General features: G+C 42.8%; 1 protein-coding gene across 1 annotated transcript in view; it reads left to right on the forward strand.

The window, feature by feature from the left end:
• Nucleotides 1-24,233, forward strand: part of TMEM163 (transmembrane protein 163) — a 276,084-nt gene that overhangs the window by 160,173 nt on the left and 91,678 nt on the right. The window contains exons 3-4 of the mRNA XM_052635877.1: nucleotides 19,511-19,554; nucleotides 20,939-21,030. Of these exons, the coding sequence (XP_052491837.1) occupies nucleotides 19,511-19,554; nucleotides 20,939-21,030 (136 nt within the window). The remainder of the gene's footprint in view (nucleotides 1-19,510; nucleotides 19,555-20,938; nucleotides 21,031-24,233) is intronic.

Here is a 24,233-nt window from a genome sequence, read left to right on the forward strand (position 1 = left end):
ATATGGTGGCCTTGAATTATCCCCAGAGTCAGAGCCATTTTAGTAGCAATAACCCTCAGTGGGAAAGGGCAGATGTCCTCAAAAGAAAAAATTTATATTACCTGTGCAAGGAGCAGAGTGAGCAAAAATAACTGTCTTATGTAAGTGGATCCCATATAACAGTTCCATGGTGTCCACAAAATTGAGTCTATGGGGCCCCTTGATTGGTTGCGTCTTTAAGAACCATCACTGAATATGGGAATAAAATATGACTATTTTCCCTGATGGGTAATAAATGTATTAGAGGCTTGATATGGGCCAGGGGCTGGGCATTGTCTAGAATACCAGTCCCACCTACAAAGTCCCATCCCCTTATTATTATGCAAAGGGAACCTTCATTTACATGCATTTTCAAGTGTTTTTTATATTAATTAACTCTTTACAGCTAAATTTTGACAGAACCCTAAATCTTTTTTAAATTTATTTTTAATTGGAAGATTATCGCTTTACAATGTTCTGCTGGTTTCTGCCATACAACAGCATGAATTAGCCATAAGTATACATATATCCCTTCCCTCTTGAACCTCCCCTTTACCCCATCCCACCCCTCTAGGGGTCACAGAGCACCAGGTTGAGCTCCCTGTGTTATACAGCACCTTCCCATTAGCTATCTATTTTACATATGGTAATATGTATGTTTCAATGCTACTCTTGCAATTTGTCCCATCCTCTCTTTCCCCCATTGTGCCCACAAGTCTGTACTCTATGTCTGCATCTCTATTCCTGCCCAACAAATAGGTTTTATCAGTACCAGTTTTCTAGGTTCTATCAGTTCAGTTCAGTTCAGTCGCTCAGTTGTGTCCAACTCTTTGTGACCCCATGAATCGCAGTACGCCAGGCCTCCCTGTCCATCACCAACTCCCGGAGTTCATTCAGACTCACGGCCATCGAGTCAGTGATCCCATCCAGTCATCTCATCTTCTTTCATCCCCTTCTCCTCCTGTCCCCAATCCCTCCCAGCATCAGAGTCTTTTCCAATGAGTCAACTCTTTGCATGAAGTGGCCAAAGTACTGGAGTTTCAGCTTTAGAATCATTCCCTCCAAAGAAATCCCAGGGCTGATCTCCTTCAGAATGGACTGGTTGGATCTCTTTGCAGTCCAAGGGACTCTCAAGAGTCTTCTCCAACACCACAGTTCAAAAGCATCAATTCTTCAGCGCTCAGCCTTCTTCACAGTCCAACTCTCACATCCATACATGACCACAGGAAAAACCATAGCCTTGACTAGACAGACCTTAGTCAGCCAAGTAATGTCTCTGCTTTTGATATGCTGTCTAGGTTGGTCATAACTTTTCTTCCAAGGAGTGTCTTTTAATTTCATGGCTGCAGTCACCATCTGCAGTGATTTTGGAGCCCCCAAAAATAAAGTCTGACACTGTTTCCACTGTTTCCCCATCTATTTCCCGTGAAGTGATGTACTAGCTGCTCTAAGTAGGGCTGCTATGAGCATTGGGGTACATGTACCTTTTTCAGTTATGGTTTTATTAGGGTATAATGCCTAGTAGTGGGATTGCCGGATCATATGATAGTTTTATTTCTAGTTTCTTAAGGAATCTCTATACTATTCTCCATAGTGGCTGTATCAATTTACATTCCTACCAACAATGCAAGAGGGTTCCTGAACCCTAATTCTTAATAGCCAAAAAGGAAGTTGCTCTGCTTGAAATGAGGTAGGAGTGGGCTGGGAGATCTGTATTATCCCTAAAGGTTGTAAACCTAGAGAGCCTAAGGAATTCATTTCGAAAAACCCTGAGGTGGATGGGCCAGCCACGGTTAAGAGTTTGAAAATATTTCATTCTCTATCCTGATACATAGTTATGAGTTATTTATTAGCACTGAATGGAAATAAAGCTGGTCCTATCAGAAGAAATATTGTCATAGGATCAAGAAAAAGCCATGATTCCTCAGTTTTACTTTCTTCTGGGGAAATCAGCACTGATCCATCTTTGATTCATAACTCAGTATCACTGGGAGATTGTCCTGGTTCATATAAAATGCCAAACACACACCTCTCTACCTGTAAAATCCAACCAGTGCTCAGCACAGGCTGTTTGTCTCAGGGTAACTGTGAGTCTTTGGCTTAGTGACATCATGGAGTGTCTATATTTCACATTCAAGGCTTGTATCGTCCATGTTTGTTCTTGCGACTGAGCCTAGGCTTCTCCTGTGAAGTTGTATTGATCGTGTGATGGGTCTGCTGATGTCTTTTTTTTTTTTTGCTGTTGTATTCTCTCCACTTTAGAATGCTCATGGGGCACATGTACAGCTGATGCATTTGTTGACTTAGAAACCAAACTTAAGATTTCTTTCCTTTATTCTTGTTTCTACCTTTTTCTAGGCTATGACTATTCATGCTCGAGGTTAATGAAAGCTGACAATACTTTACTGAAACATAATAGACCTGGCTGACCCCCAAATATAACAGTTAACACAAGATTTCAAATACAGTAAAGTGAATACTGTTTGTTGAGTAAATTGCCTTATTCTAGTATAAATCTTATTTGAATCTCATTTTACTGTTTTGAGTAATAAGCATGCTAAGCTCATGCAATTAACTACTTCAGATGTGATGGTGGCTTTTATATAAGAAAATATATGTGTTTTTGGTAGTTTTTTAATTTTAAAAAATTTAAATTTTGTTGAAGTATAGCTGATTACAATGTTTTCTTAATTTCTGTTGTATAGCAAAGTGATTCAGTTATACATATATTCATAGATATTTCCATATTCTTTTCCATTATGGTTTGTCACAGGATATTGAATACAGTTCCATGTGCTATACAATAGGACCTTGTTTGTCCCTGAAAGTTTTCAACCCTTAACAGAGGGGGCAGTGTAGCCAAGCGGAGTCCTAACCTTTTTAGCTACTGCAGAATATATTCTCTGACCTTTGTGTCTAGGACACAAAGTGAGTGTCCGGGACAGTTGTATGATTGAGGATGTTTGTATTTGGTGCTCCTTTTCTTGGTTCTCCATTACCATCATCCCCAACTAGGAAGGCAATGCTTTGTTGCAATGGAGAAAAGGTGCTGTCCTGGAGCCATTAATTTTGGGCAACCTCTGACCTGTATTTTTACTTTGTTGCTATTGTTGCTGTTCAGTTGCTCAGTCATGTCCAACTCTTTGTGACCCTATGGGCTGCAGCATGCCAGGCTTACCTATTCTTCACTATCTGCTGGAGTTTGCTCAAACTCCACGCCCATTGAGTTGGTGATGCTATCCAACCATCTCATCCACTGTCACCCTGTGCTCCTGCCCTCAATCTTTCCCAGCATCAGGGTCTTTCCCAGTGAGTCATCTCTTTGCCTCAGGTGGCCAAATTATTGGAGCTTTACCTTCAGCATCAGTCCTTCCAATTATTCAGGTTGATTTCATTTAGGGTTGACTGGTTGGATCTCCTTGTAGTCCAAGGGACTCTGAAGAGTCTTCTCGAACACCACAGTTCAAAAGCACCTTTGGTGCTCAGCTTTCTTTATGGTCCAACTCTCACATCCGTGCATAACTGCTGGAAAAACCATAGCTTTGACTATATGGACCTTTGTCAGCAAAGTGATGTCTCTGCTTTTTAATACACCATCTAGGTTTGTCATTTACTTTCTGGATGTTGACAAATAGCAGGTCTAAGTGATTATTTTTTCTGTTTTTTGTTTGTACCATGCAGCCTGCAGGATAGTTCCTCAACCAGGGATGGAAGCCTGGCCCTCGGTAGTGAAAGCACAGAGTCATAATCATTGGACCACCAGAGAATTTCCTAGATGATTTTTAACTGGAGAGTGGGCCCAGGTGGTCTAAAAAGTCAAAGCCTAGCAACTCTAATCTCCATCTGCAGAGGCTTTTTGGCCAAATCCAGTTTAAGTGTGTGATGGCACATAACTGTAGTAACTGATCTGCAGTGACCATATCTAAAGTGGTTAGGCTTCTTTCTTTGGTTTTGGTGAATGAACCTTGGAAATACATGTGGGACATTAAGTATAAGTAGAGAGTAAAAAGCCAAAAGGATGTACAGTGGAATGAGAGCATCCTTTCAACTTCACGTTTGCAGTACCCTTCTGAGGTCATCATCATCTACAGTTTGTTGTGTAACTTCTCTGAAATTTTATCCATGTATGTATGCATTTATTTCTGCACATACAATCTATTACTTTGTGTTATTGACTCACTACATTTTGCAGCATTACAAACTTTTTTCAGAGAGCTTAATGAAAACATCTCATAGAATGAATGTGTGATAATTTATTAAATCACTCCCTTCGAAATGGATACCTAAATGGTTAATGTTTTGCTGTTTTACATCTGTAATAAATACTCTTGTATATATTCTTTCAGAAACTGTGGCAGTTCAAGTATAGAGTATATTTCTCACCGTATAGCTGCTGGGTTCAATGTATGTGTAGCTTACATTTTGCTAAACATTTCCAAGGTTTCCCATTGAAGAGATTTTCCCATGATATTGAATGAGAGGATTTGTATCCTATGCCCTCACCAACACTCAGCTTTTAAAACATCCTTTTATTTTTGCCCTTCTAATAGGTGAAATAGAACTGATGTTTTCTTGTATTCAATATTTTTGTCTTATGTTTATTGGCTGTTTTAGATTCATTTTTCTAAAGCTGCTTGTTCATGTCCTTTCTTCACTAAAACTTTTTAAAAAATAATTTTTATTGGAGTATATAGATGCTTTACAGTGTTGTGTTATTTTAGTTTCTGCTGTACAGCAAATAGAACCAGTTATACATATACATACTCTTTTAGATTCTATTCCCATATAGGTCATTACAGAGTATTGAGTGGAATTTCCTATGCTATATAGTAGGTGCTTATAGTTATCTATTTTATATATAGTAGTATGTATATGTCGATCACAGTCTCCCGTTGTATCTCGCCTTTTCCCCTTCAGTGGCCATAAGTTTGTTTTCTACATCTGTGACTCAATTTCTGTTTTGGAAATAGGTTGATTTGTACCGTGATTTTTTTTTTTTAAGGTTCTACATATAAGCAATGTCATAAGATATTTGTCTTTCTCTGTCAGACGTACTTCACTTAGTCTGACAATCTCTTAAGTTCATCCATATTGCTACAGATGGCATTGTTTTATTCTTTTTTATGGCTGAGTAATAGTCCATTATAAATGTACCACATCTTCTTTATCTATTCCTTGGACTTTAAAAAAATGCTGATTTATAAGTATTCTTGTGAAAAATTGAAGTATAATAGATATACACTAGAGTGTCCTGATCAAAATTATACATTTTAAATTTTCATGAAATGAACACATCTGTGTAACCACCACTCACACTCACTCATCTTTTCACCTGAGAATCCCTTCTCCTTCCCTCTCCCAGTCATTGCTCCCTGCCCCAGAGGTAACCACTGTCCTGAATTCTACCACCGTACATTGCTTTGTCTGTCTTCGAAGTTATGCAAACAGAATCATAAGTAGATTATCTGTCCAGTGAATGCTTTTTGTTTGTGTTCTTTTCCATCTCATCATCATTTGTTGAGACTCATACATGTAATTGTGAGTAGCTGTAATTTGTTTATTGTCACTGTTGTGTGGTGTTCCATTGGGTGAATATACAGTACCGGCCACTTATCCACTCTACTGTTGAATATTTGGGTTGTTTACAGTTTTGACACTTAGGAACACTGCTACTGTCAACATTTGGTAAGCATCTTTTGGTATCCATATGTGTGCATTTCTCTTGGGTACAGGGGAGTAGAATGACTGGGCCATAGAGCATGACTAGCTTTTATAGATACTGGCAACCAGTTTTCTAAAGTGTGCCAATTTACATTTCTACCAGCAGTTTTTAAGAGTTCCAGCTGTATCATCTCCTTACTAACATTAGAATGGTCAGCTTTTTTTTTCTTTTGTCATGGTATCTCTCTGTGGGTTTTATTTTCCTGGATGACTAACGAAGTTGAGCATATTTTCGAATGTTTATTGGTCACATATCCATCATCTTTCATGAGGAGCTTGCTTAAGTCTTTTGCCCATTTTCCTAGTGGGTTGTTTTTCTCTTTTTTATTCATTTGTTAGACTTAACATATTCTGGATTCAAGTCTGCTAGTAGTTATCAGTGTTATAAATATCTTCTACCCTGTGGCTGTTTTGCTCATTTAGTAGGGTCTTTTCATGTAGTTTAATCTAATGATCTTTCCCTTTATGATGAGTATATTTAAGTCCTATTTAAGAAATTGTTTATTGCCCACAAGATTATGAAAATATCCACCCATATAATATTTCCGATATCTCCTATGTTATCATTTACTTAGCATATTTATATCTATAGCTCATCTACAGTTGTGTTTTGTGTATGGTGTGAGGTAGGGTCAATGGCCCAGTATCATTTATTGAAAAGACCTTTCTTTCCTCCACTGTACCTTAGGATACCTTTATTGTCACCCTATATGTGTGGATCTTTTCATTCTGTGATCGTTTTGTTTATCCGTGTGTCAGTACTATTCTGTCTTAATTACTATAGCTTTGAAATAAATTTTGATATCTGGTAGTGACTGTCTTCGGAGAAGGCAATAGCACCCCACTCCAGTACTCTTGCCTGGAAAATCCCATGGACAGAGGAGCCTGGTGGGCTGCAGTCCATGGGGTTGCTAAGAGTAGGACACGACTGAGGGACTTCACTTTCACTTCTCACTTTCATCCATTGGAGAAGGAAATGGCAACCCATTCCAGTGTTCTTGCCTGGAGAATCCCAGGGACAGAGGAGCCTGGTGGGCTGCCGTCTATGGGGTCGCACAGAGTCGGACACGACTGAAGCGACTTAGCAGCAGCAGTAGCAGCAGTGACTGTCTTCTGTGTTGTTCAGTACTATCTAACTACTCATGACTCTTTGTATTCTGCTTAAACTTTAGAATCAGTTTATCAATTCTCATTAAAAAACTGCTAGAATTTTGATTGCTAACAGTAACTCTTCTAATCCACGAACATGGTATTGTCTCTTCATGGTGTGCTTACTCTAATTTCTCTCAGCAATGTCTTATTATTTTTCTTGGTAGAGCTCTTATGCATTTTTTATAAGTTTCCCCTCTAGATATTTGATTTTAATGCTGTACCTTTAAAAATTGTATCTTCTTACTATCTGGTATAGAAATAACTTGTATTTGTACATTGACTTAATGTCTGGTGGCCTTGCTAAATTAACTTCTCATTTCCCTTTGGTTCTCTGGTTCTGTCTGCCAGTTTGCCATACATCCCTGTCCTAATATCTGGGGATGTTTGCAGAGCTGCATGCAGCTTTGAGTACCTTTTCTCTATACATTTTCCATCCAGTCTCAGTTATAGGGAGCATCTTCCTGCCTTGTGAGCAAGAGAAGACTGCATGGCTGACAGTGGAACCTCTGCTCCTTTCCCTGAAGATGCCATTGATTTCCCAATTGCCTGAATCTTGTACCAGTGCTTTCTAAGCAACTGTTCCTTTGGTTTCACCTTCTTTGCTCTCTGGTGTGTGAAATGTGGGAAAAGGGATCAGGCATGGATGCTAGGACTCATTCCAAAACTTGCTGTTGCTTGTAAGGGGTCATCAATTGTATCCTGATGATTGTACTATTGAACTGAGGAAAATTCTGAGCTCTGCATAAGATTTGATTGACGTATATTATCAGCTCTCAGCACATTCCTTCTATTTCCTATAATGTAAGGTTTAATGTATTTGATCAGTTCAGTTCAGTTCAGTCGCTCAGTCGTGTCTGACTCTTTGCGACCCCATGAATCGCAGCATGCCAGGCCTCCCTGTCCTTCACCAACTCCCAGAGTTCACTCAGACTCACGTCCATCGAGTCTGTGATGCCGTCCAGCAAGTCCGTGATGCCATCCAGCCATCTCATCCTCGGTCGTCCCCTTCTCCTTCTGCCCCCGATCCCTCCCAGCATCAAAGTCTTTTCCAGTGAGTCAACTCTTCGCATGAGGTGGCCAAAGTACTGGAACTTCAGCTTTAGCATCATTCCTTCCAAAGAAATCCCAGGGTTGATCTCCTTCAGAATGGAGCGGTTGGATCTTCTTGCAGTCCAAGGGACTCTCAAGAGTCTTCTCCAACACCACAGTTCAAAAGCATCAATTCTTCGGCACTCAGCCTTCTTCACAGTCCAACTCTCACATCCATACATGACCACAGGAAAAACCATAGCCTTGACTAGACAGACCTTAGTCGGCAAAGTAATGTCTCTGCTTTTGAATATACTATCTAGGTTGGTCATAACTTTTCTTCCAAGGAGTAGGCGTCTTTTAATTTCATGACTGTAGTCACCATTTGTAGTGATTTTGGAGCCCCCCAAAATAAAGTCTGACACTGTGTCCACTGTTTCCCCATCTATTTCCCATGAAGTGATGGGACCAGATGCCATGATCTTCGTTTTCTGAATGTGGAGCTTTAAGCCAACTTTTTCACTCTCCTCTTTCACTTTCATCAAGAGGCTTTTTAGTTCCTCTTTACTTTCTGCCATAAGGGTGGTGTCATCTGCATATCTGAGGTTATTGATATTTCTCCCGGCAATCTTGATTCCAGCTTGTGTTTCTTCCAGTCCAGCGTTTCTCATGATGTACTCTGCATAGAAGTTAAATAAGCAGGGTGACAATATACAGCCTTGACATACTCCTTTTCCTATTTGGAACCAGTTTGTTGTTCCATGTCCAGTTCTAACTGTTGCTTCCTGACCTGCATACAGATTTTTCAAGAGGCAGGTCAGGTGGTCTGGTATTCCCATCTCTCTCAGAATTTTCCACAGTTTATTGTGATCCACACAGTCAAAGGCCTTGGCATAGTCAATAAAGCAGAAATAGATGTTTTTCTGGAACTCTCTTGCTTTTTCCATGATCCAGCGGTTGTTGGCAATTTGATCTCTGGTTCAGATGCATTATATTTACTCTTTAAATTTGGGGTTTGGGTTGGTCATTTCTTAGTGTCTCTGGTTATTATATTCTTTCTCTAGTTTTCCTTGCTTCGTGTTGCTTTGGTGGGTTTTATAGAGGACAGTGGTAGGGAAGGAGAGGAGAAAAGTCCTTTTTCTGCCTTGTTTACCTTTTATTCTCTGAGTGATAGTGTTAATGGTTTTCTAAGGACTTTGATTCAGCTCAATTAAGTACATATTTTTCAGCACAATTTTTTTTTAAAGCCAAGTCTTTAAAGTCTTATTCAGTGTATTCTTCTTCCCCAGAATATGTTTTTTTTTTTTTTAAAAGTTCCATTAGCAGTTGTTTTTACCAAAGAAGTCCAGTGTGTGGTGTGGTGTCATAGGTGCTGGACTAAGGGGCATCTTAAGTCATCTGACAAGGCTGGACTTGGGTGGCAGGATCTATCCCCTTGCCAGCTCTCATTGCCCATGGCATTAGCTTTTGATTAATCCTTGCATGTTAAATTAAAAACCAGATATTATTATTAGGTTTAGGGATTTCGCAAGCATTTATTGCTCAGTAAGCATTTATTATGCCCCCACTATGGGCTGGTGCTTTCACAGACCCTGGGGATAGAAAGTTGAATACTATGGAATGAGCCTGACTTCAGGTTTTCACAGGCTGGTTGGAGAAGACACCAGGATCTCTTCTGCGTGGTGAAAGGTGAGGGCAGCAGGGACAGGGGATTTGGGTGCCAGAGGAGAGATGCTAAGCCAGCTAAGAAATAAGGGTTTGAGAATGAGCATTCAAGCTTCAAATTTCTAGCAACCACACTCAAACAGGGGCTTCCCAGGTGGTGCTAGTGGTAAAGAATCCACCTGCCAGTGCAGGAGATTCAAGAGACACAGGTTCGATTCCTGGGTAGGGAAGATCCCCTGGAGTAGGAACGGCAACCCACACCAGTATGCTTGCCTGGAGAATCCCATGGACTGAGGAGCCTGGCAGGCTATTGTCCAAGGGATTGCAGAGTCAGTCATGACTGAGCAGAGTAGACACTCAACAAACTGTCAGGGTTCTGTTTTATGAAACTCTCCCACCTCTGTTTTCTGTTCAGTGAATGCTTTATTTATGAGGCAAAAGTAGCAGCATTCTGTCATGAAGGGATAGTTAGGACTTTTAGAGGCACGTTTTATCAAATCACTGGGCAAGTCATGGCTGTATCCCCAGCTCATCACAGCAGTGAATGGCACATAGTATATGCTCAATAAGTATTTGTTTATTGAATGAAGGAAGATTAAGGAGCTCAGGCTGCTCTGGTTGTTCTGGAGAGGGTTTCAGGTTAGGGTCTAAGTATCACCTGAGGACCCCTGGCCAGGCCTGTCGCCCACAGGCAATAGAGCTGTGCTGGCATCCCAATAACCAAAGCACAGGGGGGCGGGAGTAAAATAATATGTAAGGGGGATTGTTAGAAACGTGCAGGTGATGTTCCCCAAGAACCCAGCTCCTCCCCTTAGTTCTGGCAAGTGAGAACTTTGGGATGAATGTAGCAACCAGTGAGGGTTGATGGGTTACTCCACTGACAACAGTCTGTAAGTGATCATCAGAGGTGGGTAATTGTGTTTCCAGTAGCACTTCTGCCTGTTTATTCCTGGTTTGTAGAAGAAGGAAAGTGAAAATGTGCTGCTGAAGAAACTCTAGCTTGAAAAACTGGGCTTTTCATCCCTGAGCTAGTGCTTCTTGTGCCTAGAACCCCTGAGAGCCTCTCAAAGGCTATTTCTCCCTATTAAGTGGCAGTTGTCCCATTCACGTTCTAGGAAGACTGATTCCCGCTCTGGGATGGGGGTGAGTGCCTTTCATGTTACATTCACTGAAGCAGAGAGAATGACCATCTGCTGTGTGTTGGAAGGAGTGAGATGCCCTGGTGCAGGGTGGAGACTCGCCCTGGGTTGTTTTCATTCTGACTTCTTTTGAATATATGTGTACTCCTTATTCTGTCTGGCTCTTAACTTTCTGAGTTCAAGACTATTCTGGCCCTTCCCATAGTCCTAGAGTTTTGCTCTTTCCAGATGCTCCAAATTCTCCTTCAGGGAATGGGCCTTACAGAGGCTGCTTTCTCTGTGACACCCTGCAGAGTGCAGGCTGCCACTCCTGTTTGCTAAGGGAATGGCTGCTTGGTCACCCATCGAGGCCTCTGTGCATGTGGAATCCTAGTCCTGTCTGCTGTCTCCCTGAAGACTCTATTCACTGCAAGTTGGAGGTAAGGGGAAGGTATTATTTCAATCAGCCTATCAATCTGAGTGTTTTCATGTGTTCAGGCAGTGATTTGGGTATGTGAGAGACACTAAGGAATAAAAATGAAAAGCCTACAGCCTTTGTGGTGCTTACATTCTAGTGGGTGAAGGGGGCAAATGGTATACAATATTCGTAGATTAGTAAATGGGATGGTGTGGTAGATGTATGTGTTCTGGATAAAGGAACCCTAGAGCCTGGTAAAGGGAAGGTTGCAGTATTAAGTAGGGAAGTCAGGACAGGCCTACAAACTGAGCTTTGAGCAGAGACCTGAAGGCAATGAGGGACTGGATCAGTTGGATTCTGGGGTAAGAATGCTCTGGGTGGAAGTACCAGCTAGAACCCAGGCTTTCAGGAGTGTGCCTGGCTCAGGGGAGGTCAGTGAGCAGGTGCAGCTATAAGGGAAGGAGGTCAGCGCATGGGGCCTCATCCATCAAAAGGACCTAGGCCTTTCCTGGGCGTGGGGCAGGTAGAACCACTCTGGCTGCATGTTGAGAATGGGCTGGGGCAGAGGTGCAGGCAGGGGGACAGTTAGGAGGACGTGGGAAGTCCAGGCAAGACACTTTGGGATTTTCCTCCTGTTATAAACCTGAATGCAAGTGCATTGTTTACAGCAAAGCTGCCCAAGTCACCATCAAATGACATTCCCTGCTCCAGAGCAGTAGCTCAAGAGCAGTGATCTCTAACGTCTTCATACACATTCTTGTTGTGGTCACACAGGTTATTGTGTGATGGGATGGGGGAAGGAACTTTATGGCTACTTTCTGTACATGACTGCCTGTCTCTTGGTCACATGGAAGAAAGAGAAACCTTCATAGTCATTCCTGAGGTCTTGGCAAGGACTCTCTGCAGATAGGCAGAGCCCTGGACGGTGGGTGGTCAGTGCCCATGGCCTGACGGGGCTAATGAAAGCTTCTCAGATTCCAGGGAAGATGAAGCTCTCAAAGAATGGTGTAGGCTTTGAGAACTGACCCATGATACAGCTTTCTGTAATTTGCCAAGAGCCACACCTGACACTGGAGATGTCAGACGCTAGTGTTTGTGAAGCCCACGTGAATATTTAGCAGGCATTTTGCTGGGTATTGCAGGCATGGGGATGATACTGCTATCTCTTCCCTTAAGCTGCTCAGGGCTACACCACCAAGCCTGCCTGGTCAGCTACATACCCAAAGGGGCCAGTTGAGCGAGGCCAGCCAGGTCCGATGCTGCAGGAAAGACAGCTGCCCAAGAACACGTCCTGTCTGAACGCAGCACTGGCTCTGCTGAAAGGGACTGCTCAGCACCAGCAGATCTCGGGTTTTTGAGACAAGCCGAAAAGTCAGGTGGTTTTTTTCCATTCCTTCCTTCCTTTCCTCCCTCTCTCCCTTTTCTTTTCCTAATTTGTGAAGTCTCTCAATTAAAAATTTTCATATTTCTGATACTTGAATCATACTATATGGGTCGAACAAAAACTTCTAAATTTCATCCTCAGGGGGCCCTCTTGCAGATGCTGGTCTAGACAAAGTACAAGGCTGTTACTGTGCTGCCACTGAAGAGGAGTAGCTGAACAGGTTCAACAGTGTTGTTGATTTGTTTTTCTAACTGCGTCCCCTCTTTGCCGTCAGTGATGGCTGAATTCCACATCCTGTCACTCGTTTTTGGTAGTACGTTATATTCTTGTTTGAGTGGGAGGGAGCGTCTGCAAGCTGTCGGAGGTTCTGTTTAAGTGAGTCAGAACATCGGTCAATTTTGTCTCCTCCTGCTGCCTAGATTGCAGCCAGTATGATGAAACTGGATGATGGAAAGATGGGTTCACAAGTCGAGTTAGTTCCATGGCTGTGGGTGAGGTGGTTGCTAGGCATCTGAGTGACAGAGGTGGTCTAATTAAAGTGGGATTGATTTATTAATGGAGCTTTACTGGCTACATAATTTAGCAACCCAGAGGTGTTATGGGGCCTGGGGTATTACTAAAAGAGTGCTAAGACTCAAGACAATTATTGCCTGGCTTTGGTGAGAATGACAGATGGGTCCTCATTGTTGGTTAAATTTTGCCTGCAGTTGAAATGGCCTTCTTTGTTTCATCCTTGAGGGGCTCCAGGCCGTGACCCTCAGCTGCCTCGCTGGCTCTCTCACCTCTCTGCATTTCCAAGGCACTTTGTCTGCTCCTCCCGAAGCCTCTCCGGGAGCCCACTGCTCCTGCTGCTTACTCAGCTGCGTGATTTGCATGCGGTTGGGCCCTGACAATGGGTTGCCTGGGTCTGATCCATTTTCCAGCTGTCCTTCTGTTTGAATTGGAGTTTCCAGCTGAAGTGATTTCTGGCCTGAGTGGGATTTATTTAAAGAAGGTCTGGTCTTTAACTAGACCTGTATAAATATTTATTTAGGACTTCTGTTGCATGTGTGCTTCTGGGAGTGTAGCTCTTATTACCCCCTTGACATGTCAATGAAAGAAGAGTGTAGGACCCACAAAAACTAGGGAGGCTGGAGGACCCTTAGGGTGGAAGTGACATTCTGCTTGTGTCCCTGGCCTGTCTGCCCCCACTGAGCTTCTGAGAACTCTTTGGAGGCATTTCCAGGCTTTTCATGTAGGTGATGTAGCCTTGGGGAAATGGGTTTCAGAAACAGAGACGTAATGAAGATGTGTCCGGTAGCTCGCGTTCCTCTTAACCAGAAGCTCATGTGTGCTCATGAGCTCACAATGCCGCCTGCTCCCTGGTGTGCGTCATACATATGATTTCTGCTGCATTGTTATGAGTTGGGTAACTTTTCCCTCAAATAAAATGTATTTCTTTTTCTAATTTGAATGGACGTGTAGGCTGGTTGTGGAAAATATAGGCAGTACAAAGAAGTAGAAAGAAATCTATTCAAATATTCCCACCCACCAAAGATTAAGTGCTGTTATCGTTTGATGGATTTTTTAACTAAAAGTTGTTTTTAGTGCATTTCAGTGTATAAATGGACAGTATCACATATATCATCTTGTTGCTTACCTTTTCTACCTATTTTCAAACAGTAAGGAGATCTATTATCTCACATAGCTCCCCTCTTACTCCCTTTTGTCTCAGGCCAAATGGCCTCATACGTTCCAGGTACTCCATCTCAGGGCCTTTGCACTGACTCTTCCCGTTATCTGGACGTTTCTTCATCTAGATGACTGTGTGACTCACTCCCTCACCTCCTCCAGATCTTTGTTCAAATCTCACCTTCTCAGTGAAGCCCCTTCTGACCTCTCCATTCAGTTTGCATCTGTACCATCCAGGGGGCTTCCTTAGTGGCTTGGACGGTAAAGAATCTGCCTACAATGCGGGAGACACGGATTTGATTCCTGGGTTGGAGACATCCCCTGGAGAAGGGAAGGGCAACCCACTCTAGTATTCTTGCCTGGAGAATTCCATGGACAGAGGAGCGTGGTGGGCTACAGTCCATGGGGTTGCAAAGAGTTGGCCATGCCTGAGTGACTAACACTTTCACTTTTCAGCCAGAACTGCTCCTGACCTGGACCCATTCCTTTCCCGTGACACCAGTACACCAGCTATTTATTATCAATATTATTATTCTTTCTTGTATGCTAAAATAAGCATTAGCCAGCGGCACACTTCCTAAGCATTTTTGAACAGCTATATATATAGCTTATTCTTTAGATGGATCATTCTTTAATCATTACCCTACTGCTGGATATTTAAATTGTGTCCAGTGTTTTGTTATTATAAATCATGCAAACCTGCTATGAACCTTTCGGTAGAAAGTGTTTGTCCATTTCTTAGGCATTAAAAGAGATTTTTGGAAAGGGATGATTTGGGTCAAGATGTATTATATCCAGTGATACAAACTCAACTCAGACTGGCTGAAGTGGCTTTGGTTCGTTATCTTCATATCCGCTTTCCTCTGTATTGGCCTCATTCTAAGCTGGCCTTCATCATTGAGTGCAAAATTGCTACTGGCAGCTCCTGTTCTCATGCTGCCAGCTCTGTGTCCCCTCTTAGACAGAGACATCCTCTTCCCAGTATTTTCAGCAGAATCTCAGGACAGGTTCTCACTAGCTCAAATTGAATTGTGCCATCTTTAAATCATTAACTTTGGCCATGGGACAGGGGGTAGGCTAGAGTGGGGGTCGTGGTGACATCCCACCAAAACCCCATAGTCTGAGGGTAGGTGACCTCCTGTTTCCCAGAGGAGTCTCAGGGCCCTTCTGCCCAAATGGGGAATGGCTGCTAGGCAGGCCCCAAGCTGCAGATCTTCATTTGACTTAGGAACATCCTAAGGACTCTGAGTCTTAATCTATTAAAAAACAAACAAACAAACAAAAAAAAAAACAAGAAAGCAGGGAAAGTGAGAGGAGCCCCATTGCTATGTGTGCGTTTCTGGGTGTGTAAGGTCAGCCTAATCAGATGGCAGCCTGCTTTCACTCTCATCACGGGGAAGTGAGAGGTGGGGAGTAGTCTAGGTCTCAGCTCCTTAGGGAATGAGACTCGGTGGCCTGTAGGTAGTACTGCTTCCCTGAGTGCATGGTTCAGTGATGAATGTTAGAGAGAGTCTCTGAATGTGAGGACCAGAAACATTGCTGAAAATTTCCCCAGTTTCCCCACTGGTACCAGTGGTATCCAGATGAATCTGGAGGCTGCTGACAGTTGGAATGTGTAGCCAAGATTCATTGTCTGTACACTGTTGTATCATACTGAAATGTGGAGACAGGTTTGGGGTGAAGTAGCAAAGAATAGCTTTATTGCTTTGCCAGGTGAAGGGGGATACAGCCAGCTAATGCCCTCAAAACTGTCAATTCCAACCTGGAGTGGGTAGTGAGGAGTTTTATTGCAGTGGTTCAAAGAGGAAGGCATGATCAGCTCATGGACATTCTGTGATTGGTTGGTGGTGAGGTAATAGGGAGCATCATCAACCTTCTGGTCCTTACTGGTCTGGGCTATGAGTGCTTGTGGACAGCATACAGTTAACTTCTCCCACCTCATGGGAGTTTCAGTATATACCAAACTGCTAACAGATCCCTGGAATAGGAAATGGCAACCCGCTCCAGTATTCTTGCCTGGGAAATCCCATGGGAGCCCCTCCTCCCACAGAGGAGCCTGGAAGGGCTACAGTCCATGGAGTCACTAAGATACTGCTCTGTATATATCCCTTGAGAGGGAACCAGGATCCTGTTGTAAAGCCTGAACTTTTGTTTCTTGGCTGCTCCTCCCTTCCCTTATTAGAATCTGCTGTTTGGAACTCGGGGAAGGCCTTGGAGGCTGAGTGAAGCCTGTTTCCTGCAAACAAGAGAACGAGTGACGCAGAAAGGGTTTTGTATGCAGGGCCCTGCTCAGTTTCAGGTGTTCTATTCAGGAGCAGCTGCAGTATTAAACAGCCTCACACCACGTGCTGAGAGCCACAGAGGCTTCATTACCTTCAGCTGGACGTCTGCGTCAACCAGGAACAGCCTTCCTAGGAGAGCTTTGCCCTTGCAATGGGGTTGGACCTTGGCAGCTTGCAGCGTAATGGCCTGAGGTCAAAAGGGCCTTTTCCTCTTTGTTGTCCAGCATTGAGTCTAGCACTTGCGTGAAAAGCACCACTGGACTTTTGATGGATCTTTGCTGGCTTCACAGCTCCCCTCACCCAGGTACACGTGGGCTGCAGGGCCTTGCTGTAATCTCTGCCTCGGTGGGTCATTCTGGCCCAGGACTTCTTCAAATGGAACTCGTTCCGAGTGTGAGGGAGGTTGAAAATGCCATGATGAAAACCCCACAGGTGGCTCTCTTTCTGTGGGAGCAGGGGCTGTCTAAACTAGTCCCACCTTTGAGGCCCTTCTTATCCCAGAACTAGAGTATGTCTTGTCCAGTTATGGCTCCCCACACTCCCGCCCCCTCCAAGTCATTTACTCTTCAGAAACTCCTAAAAAGCTGACTGATCTCTTCCACTGGGTCCTGTGCTAATGACTATTTGCTGTTCTGTCATCTCAAAAGCTTGGGGATTGCTCCCATAGGACAGCTGCCAGAGCTGTGGCCAAGTGGAGGGCCCTTCAGTGCACCCTCAGTTCCCCACACAATCTTCAGCCTTTCTCATCTAGAAAATTAGATGGAACCAATTTAGAAGTAAATGGGACATGGGAATGCCTGCCTTCTCTTCTGGACTCTAGGTGGTCCTGGAGCCCTCCTGCTCCCATTTTCCTTGATGCATGGGGGTGTAGAACAACATGAAGATTTCACTTGTCCTATCAGTGATTCATCCACTGGGCAGGCTTAAGCCACACAAGCAGAATTTTCTAGTATAGTTCTGAAAGTACATGATATCATGGGCCTTGACTGCCATGGAGTCAGGGAAATCCCCTTCAGTGGCTGTATCCATTGCTGGATTCTAGAGTCTCTGAGACAAGGTTCCTTGTGTTTCTCAATAAAATCAAGTGGGTGTCAACTTTGAAATCTGTAACTTGTGGAGCCCTATGTCAGTGTCACAGGTGTGGAGACCTATAGCAAGGTCACAGGACAAAAATCTCTGGAATTAACCAGGTTCCATAGCAACTGTTGCCATGAGCCTCCTGATCTAAACCTGCCAATTCCTTGACCCCATATTAGGTAAAATACCCACTCTGTTTAATCTACCCTGGTGTCTCAGACAGTGAGGGAATGGCAACCCACTCCAGCATTCTTGCCTAGAAAATTCCACGGACAGAGGAGCCTGTGTTTATACCCCATGCCTGTCTCTCTGCTCCTCAATCTGTGTAACAAACCATGGCCAACCCTAGCTCTGATGTTTCCAAGTTTCAATTCCAACAGGGTACATTGACCAACTAGAATCCCAGTCTCAATTATGCGTTTAATTTTTAGTTGGAAACTTTACTAGAACACTTGCCAATCACGTGTCCCAATTATCTATAAAAATCAAGTCAGTAGTTGGTTGCTTATAACATTCAAAGGGGCTTTCCTGGTGGCTCAGTGGTAAAGAATCTGCCTGCCAATGCAGGAGACTCATTCAGTCCCTTGGTTGGGAAGATCCCCTGGGAAAGGAAATGCAACCTAGTCTAGTATTCTTGCCTGGGAAATTCTGTGGACAGAGAAGCCTGGAGGGCTACAGTCCCTGGGGTTGTGAAGAGTTGGACATGACTTTAGTCACTGAACGACAACAGCAGCATTCAAAAATCCATCAAATTGTTGCTAGGCAAAGAAGATAGGTATATTGACATACTAGATTAGGTCTACCAGGAACTTGGTCAGAGTTGGGAGAAATGAGTTCTTAGTGTATTTATCAGCTACATCCTTTATAACAATAAAATTCTTAGATTCTGTTTCTGCTACACAGAGGAATTCCTTATACATAGAAAATGAAACATGTTTGGGTTACCTTGGGTTGGATGTCCCCCCCACCCCCCCACCCCGTGGCTGAGGGCAGGAGTACAAAGCCCAGTATGGCTGCCTGGGGTCCATGTGGATAAGCATAGAGCAACTCTCAGAGAAGGGACAGGTGCTGAGTTGAGTGGGAGTCCAAAGGGATGTTGACTTCCATGCTCTGTATACACGCCTTCCTTATTCCTTGAGTGAGTGCTTGTAACACCTGTGCCTGGAACAATCCACTTCACAGCCTTGCTGACCCTCAGGGTTGGTTTTCATTCTTTGTTAGTGAGTGGGCATGTGCTTGTTTAATACGGCTTTTGCCTGGAACCTTGCCTTATTAAGTCAAATTGAGAACTGTCTTGGAAGCTGTACGTGGTTTTGGCACAGAACAGATCACAGAATCAGACAAAAGTGCTACCCAATCGACTTGCCCCCCAAAAGGTAGATTGGTTTTTGAGTATGGATGAAATATGTCCTAATTATAATTGTGGCACCTACTTTTGTAGACATCTCTTGTTTAAGATAATTTATTCTTATTTTCCTAAACAGTTTTATTGAGGTCCACACTGGATTTTAAGCTCTGGAGGGCAAGAGATTTTTTTCCAATTGTGCTAGCAATGGTGTGTGTATCAGTAAATACCTTATTATGAGAACAGTTCAGATGGTTACAGTTTCACTTTCAAAGTTTAATATGGTTCCTAGCCCTCTATTCCCAGTTGTTAAATTCTCAGAGTCTCAGCAGTCATTTGATTGACAGTCACTTGAGCGTTTTCATTCAGAAGCTGGCCCTTTGGTGCTTCAGGATACACTGGGAAGGGAGATCCTTGAAAGTGAAGTCTGGAATCTTTTCATATCACTCTTGAATTTTTTTTTTTTTAATTCTCAGAAATGACAAGTACAGTTAATTTTTAAATTCATTCTCATAGAACTTTTCCAGTGATGTTTAAAAGGCCATATCAAATATATGGATACTCTCACAAATGAGAGAAAATATTCACAAGATCTTAAAATATTCTGAATACTATTTTCTTTCTTTTTAGCTGTCTCCGTTATGAGGTACAGCGCCTCTGCTTTTGGGTTTGCAGTAAGTAACCTGAAATGTACTTTTATGAAGTTTTGCACGTTTCTCCCGGGCCCACAAATCTCATGCTGGGGCCTCTGGTTTAAGAGGGTGGTTAGCAGATGAGAGAGAGAGCATGACAAACATACCTTTTATGGAAGTCACTTCTACAAATAATTATAATTTGATAGAAATAAACTGCAACAACAGTGTATAATTCTCAACAGCTGATCAGGGCCACCATGTTTTCTGCAAATCCTTGAGAGGATTTTTTTTTTTTAAAGGGTTTAGCCCACTTAAGGTTGTAGGTTTGAAAATGGGCACATACTGAAGTGAAGCATTTGCTGGTGTGGGCAAAGGTGATGTGAGTTAAGATGGGGCTGCCGTCAATAGAATGTCAGTCTTCAGCCAGACTAGGGGTACCCTGGTTTCTGAACCTGCTTCCTGATGGGAGTTAGTTAGAGAAGATGGGTCTCAGATACTGAAAACTTGGGTAAAGTCTCCCCACATCTTCGAGAGAGCATTAGTGCTTGTAGTTTTCCAGACGAGAAGTGTGTTGGGGTGAGGTGACTCATGCAAAGAAAGCTCATTTCAACAGCTCTCCTGCTTCAGGGCTTCCTGTACCTGATGGTGTGTGTTCCTGTTCCCAAAGCCACTTTTCCTGTTGTTTTGAGAACTTAATGTTTTGAGGCTGGCAGATTCTTTTCAGAATCTTTTGAAACGTGTGGACTGTCTCTCCAGAAATTACGCACACGTCACCCTCCTACTCTGCCCACCTCTCTCACTCACACTCCTCTCTCCTTCCCCTCCTTTCTTCACTCTCTTCTTACACATTCACTTGTTCATTCGAACAAATGCATTGGTTTTTGTATCCAATTTCACAGTGTTGGCAGACTTCATGGAGCACCCTGGGTGACCCCACCCTCACTCCTGGACCCCAGGTAGAACAGTCCTATTGAGAGCCAGAAACACAGAGTCCTTGGGCCAAATCCTTTGCTTGGGATGTACAGGAAAATGCTGAAATTATCTTGCCTGCCCTGGGGAGACCAATTTCACATGTGTCATAAGTATCAGCACCCCACCCCCATCGCCAGCATTCTGGCAGTCAGGGGTCCCTGGAGCAGAGCTCAGCGCACATAGAGTGTGGCTCTCCCCGTACCCCTGGCAGCAAGCGACCAGGAGGAGCCACGACCCTAGCACCACGTGGGCGTGTTGGGTGCCCTGACTTAGAATTCCCAGGAGCTCCACCTTGAGGATGCTGAGTGGCCAGCATTGTAATGATGTGAAGCCTCTTTGCTCTGAGGTCACTGGTTCAGCTGTTCCAAGTCACAGAACAATTGCCATGTGTCCTCATGGTTGTGACCTATTAACTCTGGAAAACCACTAACGCTGTGTCTCCTCCTTCTAGTTTGATGCCATCCTCGATGTCCTGTCATCAGCAATTGTCCTATGGCGTTACAGCAATGCGGCCGCTGTACACTCTGCCCATAGGGAGTACATGTAAGTGGATTTTTATCTTCTTTCACGTTGTAGAACCCTTGCCACGTAATCAGGCTGTCAGCACGGCTCACCTTGCAGCTTTGGTACAGTGATGAGAATAAGGTCCCCAAACTGCCTTTGAGAGTGGCTGGTGTGATATCATGTATATGATTGGCCCTTCTGGGATGCTCAGAGAGATGGGGTGTGCCCTTATAATTTTCCCTGTTCTCTGCTCTTGAGCCTGGAGTGAATGTTTGTGTGCTTATTTGTCTGTCCATCCATTCACCTATTCATCGGTCAATCTGAAACTGCACAGCTCAGATTGGGACTTGAACCTACTGTCTTAATTGAAATCATACACTCAGTCTCAGGACTTAGTGAAGCTCAGATTCTTTATGGCTCAGCACAGAAAGAATTTAGTAAGAGACACAAAGTGACAGCTAAGAAGTGGATTTATTTAGAGAGATACACATTCCATAGACAGAATGTGGTCTGTCTCAAAAGGCTAGAGTGGCCGTGGGAGAAACACACTCCACAGATGATAGTGTGGGCCATCTCGGAAGGTGAGAGACCCTGAAATATGAGGTGGCTAGTTGTTTCCTTTTTTTAAAACAACTTAGTTGTGGCATGTGGAATCTAGTTCCCTGACCAGGGATCAAACCTGGGTCCCCTGCATTGGGAGTCTTAGCCATTGGACCACCAGGGAAGTCCTGGGGTGGTTAGTTTTATGGGCTGAATAATTTCATAGACTAATGAGTAGGAGGATTACTCCAACTAGCTTGGAGAAGGGACAAGTATTTCTAGAACTAGGGCCACCACCTACTTTTTGGCCCTTCATGGTTTGCCTCAGAACTGTCATGACATTGGCGGGTATGTCATTTAGCTTGTTAGTGTATTAACAATGAGCGTATGTATAATGAGGCTTCAGGTCCACTCGGCATTGGCTCTTCACTAGTTGGCTCTAACCACTTTTTGACATGTCCTGTGTCAATGCCCAATGCCCATATCCTATGACATGTGCCCACGTCATTCTTTTAAAGGTCATGCCCTGCCTCCTTCCCTCCTGTTCCAAATCCATCTAACATTCATCCTTCCATCTTCCTTCTCTTTGTGTTACCAAAATTTTTGTTCCTTTGAATTTTCATGCTTGTTTTCCCTTCCTTTTTAAGTAAGATGTGTTCTCCACTGTGATTTACGGAGGACATTTTGAAAGCGTTCTAAATTATTCTACTTGTCTTCTGTCCTTCTGTGTATTAGAAAATATTGCTTCCTCGGTCTCCGCGTTTCTTGGGTGATTATTTGTCTTTGAAGTACTTGTGTTTGTGACCATAAAGCATGTCTTTTTCAATTTCCATTTTTTATATTCTTGGTAATTCCCAGGTTCCAAGGTCAGATTTGTTGACTTTGAATCTCAGCTCCACAACTTGTCAGCTTTGTGACCATGGGAAGCTGTCTTAACTGCTCTATGCTTTGTTTCCTTATCTGGAAAAAAGCAGGTATTTGACAATTATGTGAGTGAGATACTAATCATCATGATATATGATATAATATCATATTATATATATAAACTTATGACAGTGTCTGGCATGTAGTTCAGTAAACTTTAGCTGCCATCATTATTAAGGGGGTTCCCCTGAGACTGAGTCACCGTGGCTTGTCATTAGAGCAAGAGCTTTACTCTACTTCTATAGCTTTTGGACAGCTGAATACAAACAAGGAAAAGCCCTGCTGCTGGTGGTGGTGCCCAGACAAGAGGTACTCTTTTTTTTTTTTTTTTTCTTTTTCGACAAGAGGTACTCTTGAGGGAGATGCTGTGTCACACTCAGCCATATAAATGTTGAGTGTCAGGGGACTCAGGAAATAGTAATATATCTGAGGTTGCTTGTGCCAGATGGAAAGATGATGCCAAAACTGACTTGCAAATGAGAGCCAATTTTAGTTTAGTTGTTGGCTTGAGATAGAGCACTAAAGCTGCTTTTAAGTGTTAAATTGGCCCTTTTAAGAAATATAATTAAAATATCAAATCTGTAACATCATAGATGATGTTATTTAGGATAAAGTTAAATTTTGAAAAAGTGAGTCAGTTTACTGGTTGGAAAAATCAAGAAGCAATAGTAGTAAACTGATTTTGCAAAAGATACTGATGGTTCCATAGTGATCAAAGTTGAATTACCAGCTGTCTAGCCAAAGGAACAGTGAATGCCTCTACCCAGGATGTTGCTGATTGGTCTTTGAGGAATACAGTAAGAACAGTCTAGCGAGTGAAGTATAGAGATATGCTCGACTTTCAAGAGCTAGTCCCTGTCCTGTCAGATGAACACATTCTTTGGATCCATAGTTCTGTTACCAATAGGGCAGCCACTAGAGGCTGTTTTAGCATTTACATGTGGCTGCTCCTGAGAGGTTAATACACACACCAATACACTATTAACAGAGGTTAATAAGATATACACCAAATCCCGAAGATGTAAGAAAAAAGAATACAAACATTTTATTAATATTTAGAAAACAATATGGATTACTTGTTGATATAAGAATATTTGGGATATATTGGGTTAAATAAACTATTAGAATTTTTACTTCTGTTTACATTCTTAATGTGGCTTTTAGAAATTTAAAATGACATATGGGACATGTATTAAATTTCTGTTGGGCCTTGCCCTCTGAAAAGAAAGCTCTTCCCTCTGCCTTGCTTATTTTAGAATCAATAATCCAGAATTTGATTTGTAATTCTAGAAGGAATTGTGTTCACTGTTTCTCAATTTCTGTTTTCTAATTTGCTTTTTAAATCTGATTTCCTTTATGCTGAAGTGAGTCTCTTACATATTAGTCACAAAGCCACAAATTATTGTGGCTTTTCTATAGTGCTGGGATCTCGGTGAACATTTACCAGGTGGCCAGCATGTTATCCAACATTGATTGATGATAAGAAATGTCACTGGTTTCACTGTTTTTAACGATTCCCAAATATATACCCTTAAAAGTGTGTCTTTAATAATACCCATAAGGCAGAAACTCACCAATTTGCTTTGATAATTCCCGGATGATTGTTCCATGTGATGATGCCCATGGATTCATTTGGAGATTCTTAATCTAGAAATTAAAACAACACTCAGAATCCTCTGTATTGTTGGTTTAGTTTAGAATTTCAATCCCTGGCTCATCCTATGTAAATTAAAAATTCATGAAATCACTGCCAGCTGAGAAACTGGTGTCTGCATATT

This window comes from Budorcas taxicolor, chromosome 2, assembly GCF_023091745.1.
Source record: "Budorcas taxicolor isolate Tak-1 chromosome 2, Takin1.1, whole genome shotgun sequence".
NCBI classification, from domain to species: Eukaryota; Metazoa; Chordata; class Mammalia; order Artiodactyla; family Bovidae; genus Budorcas; species Budorcas taxicolor.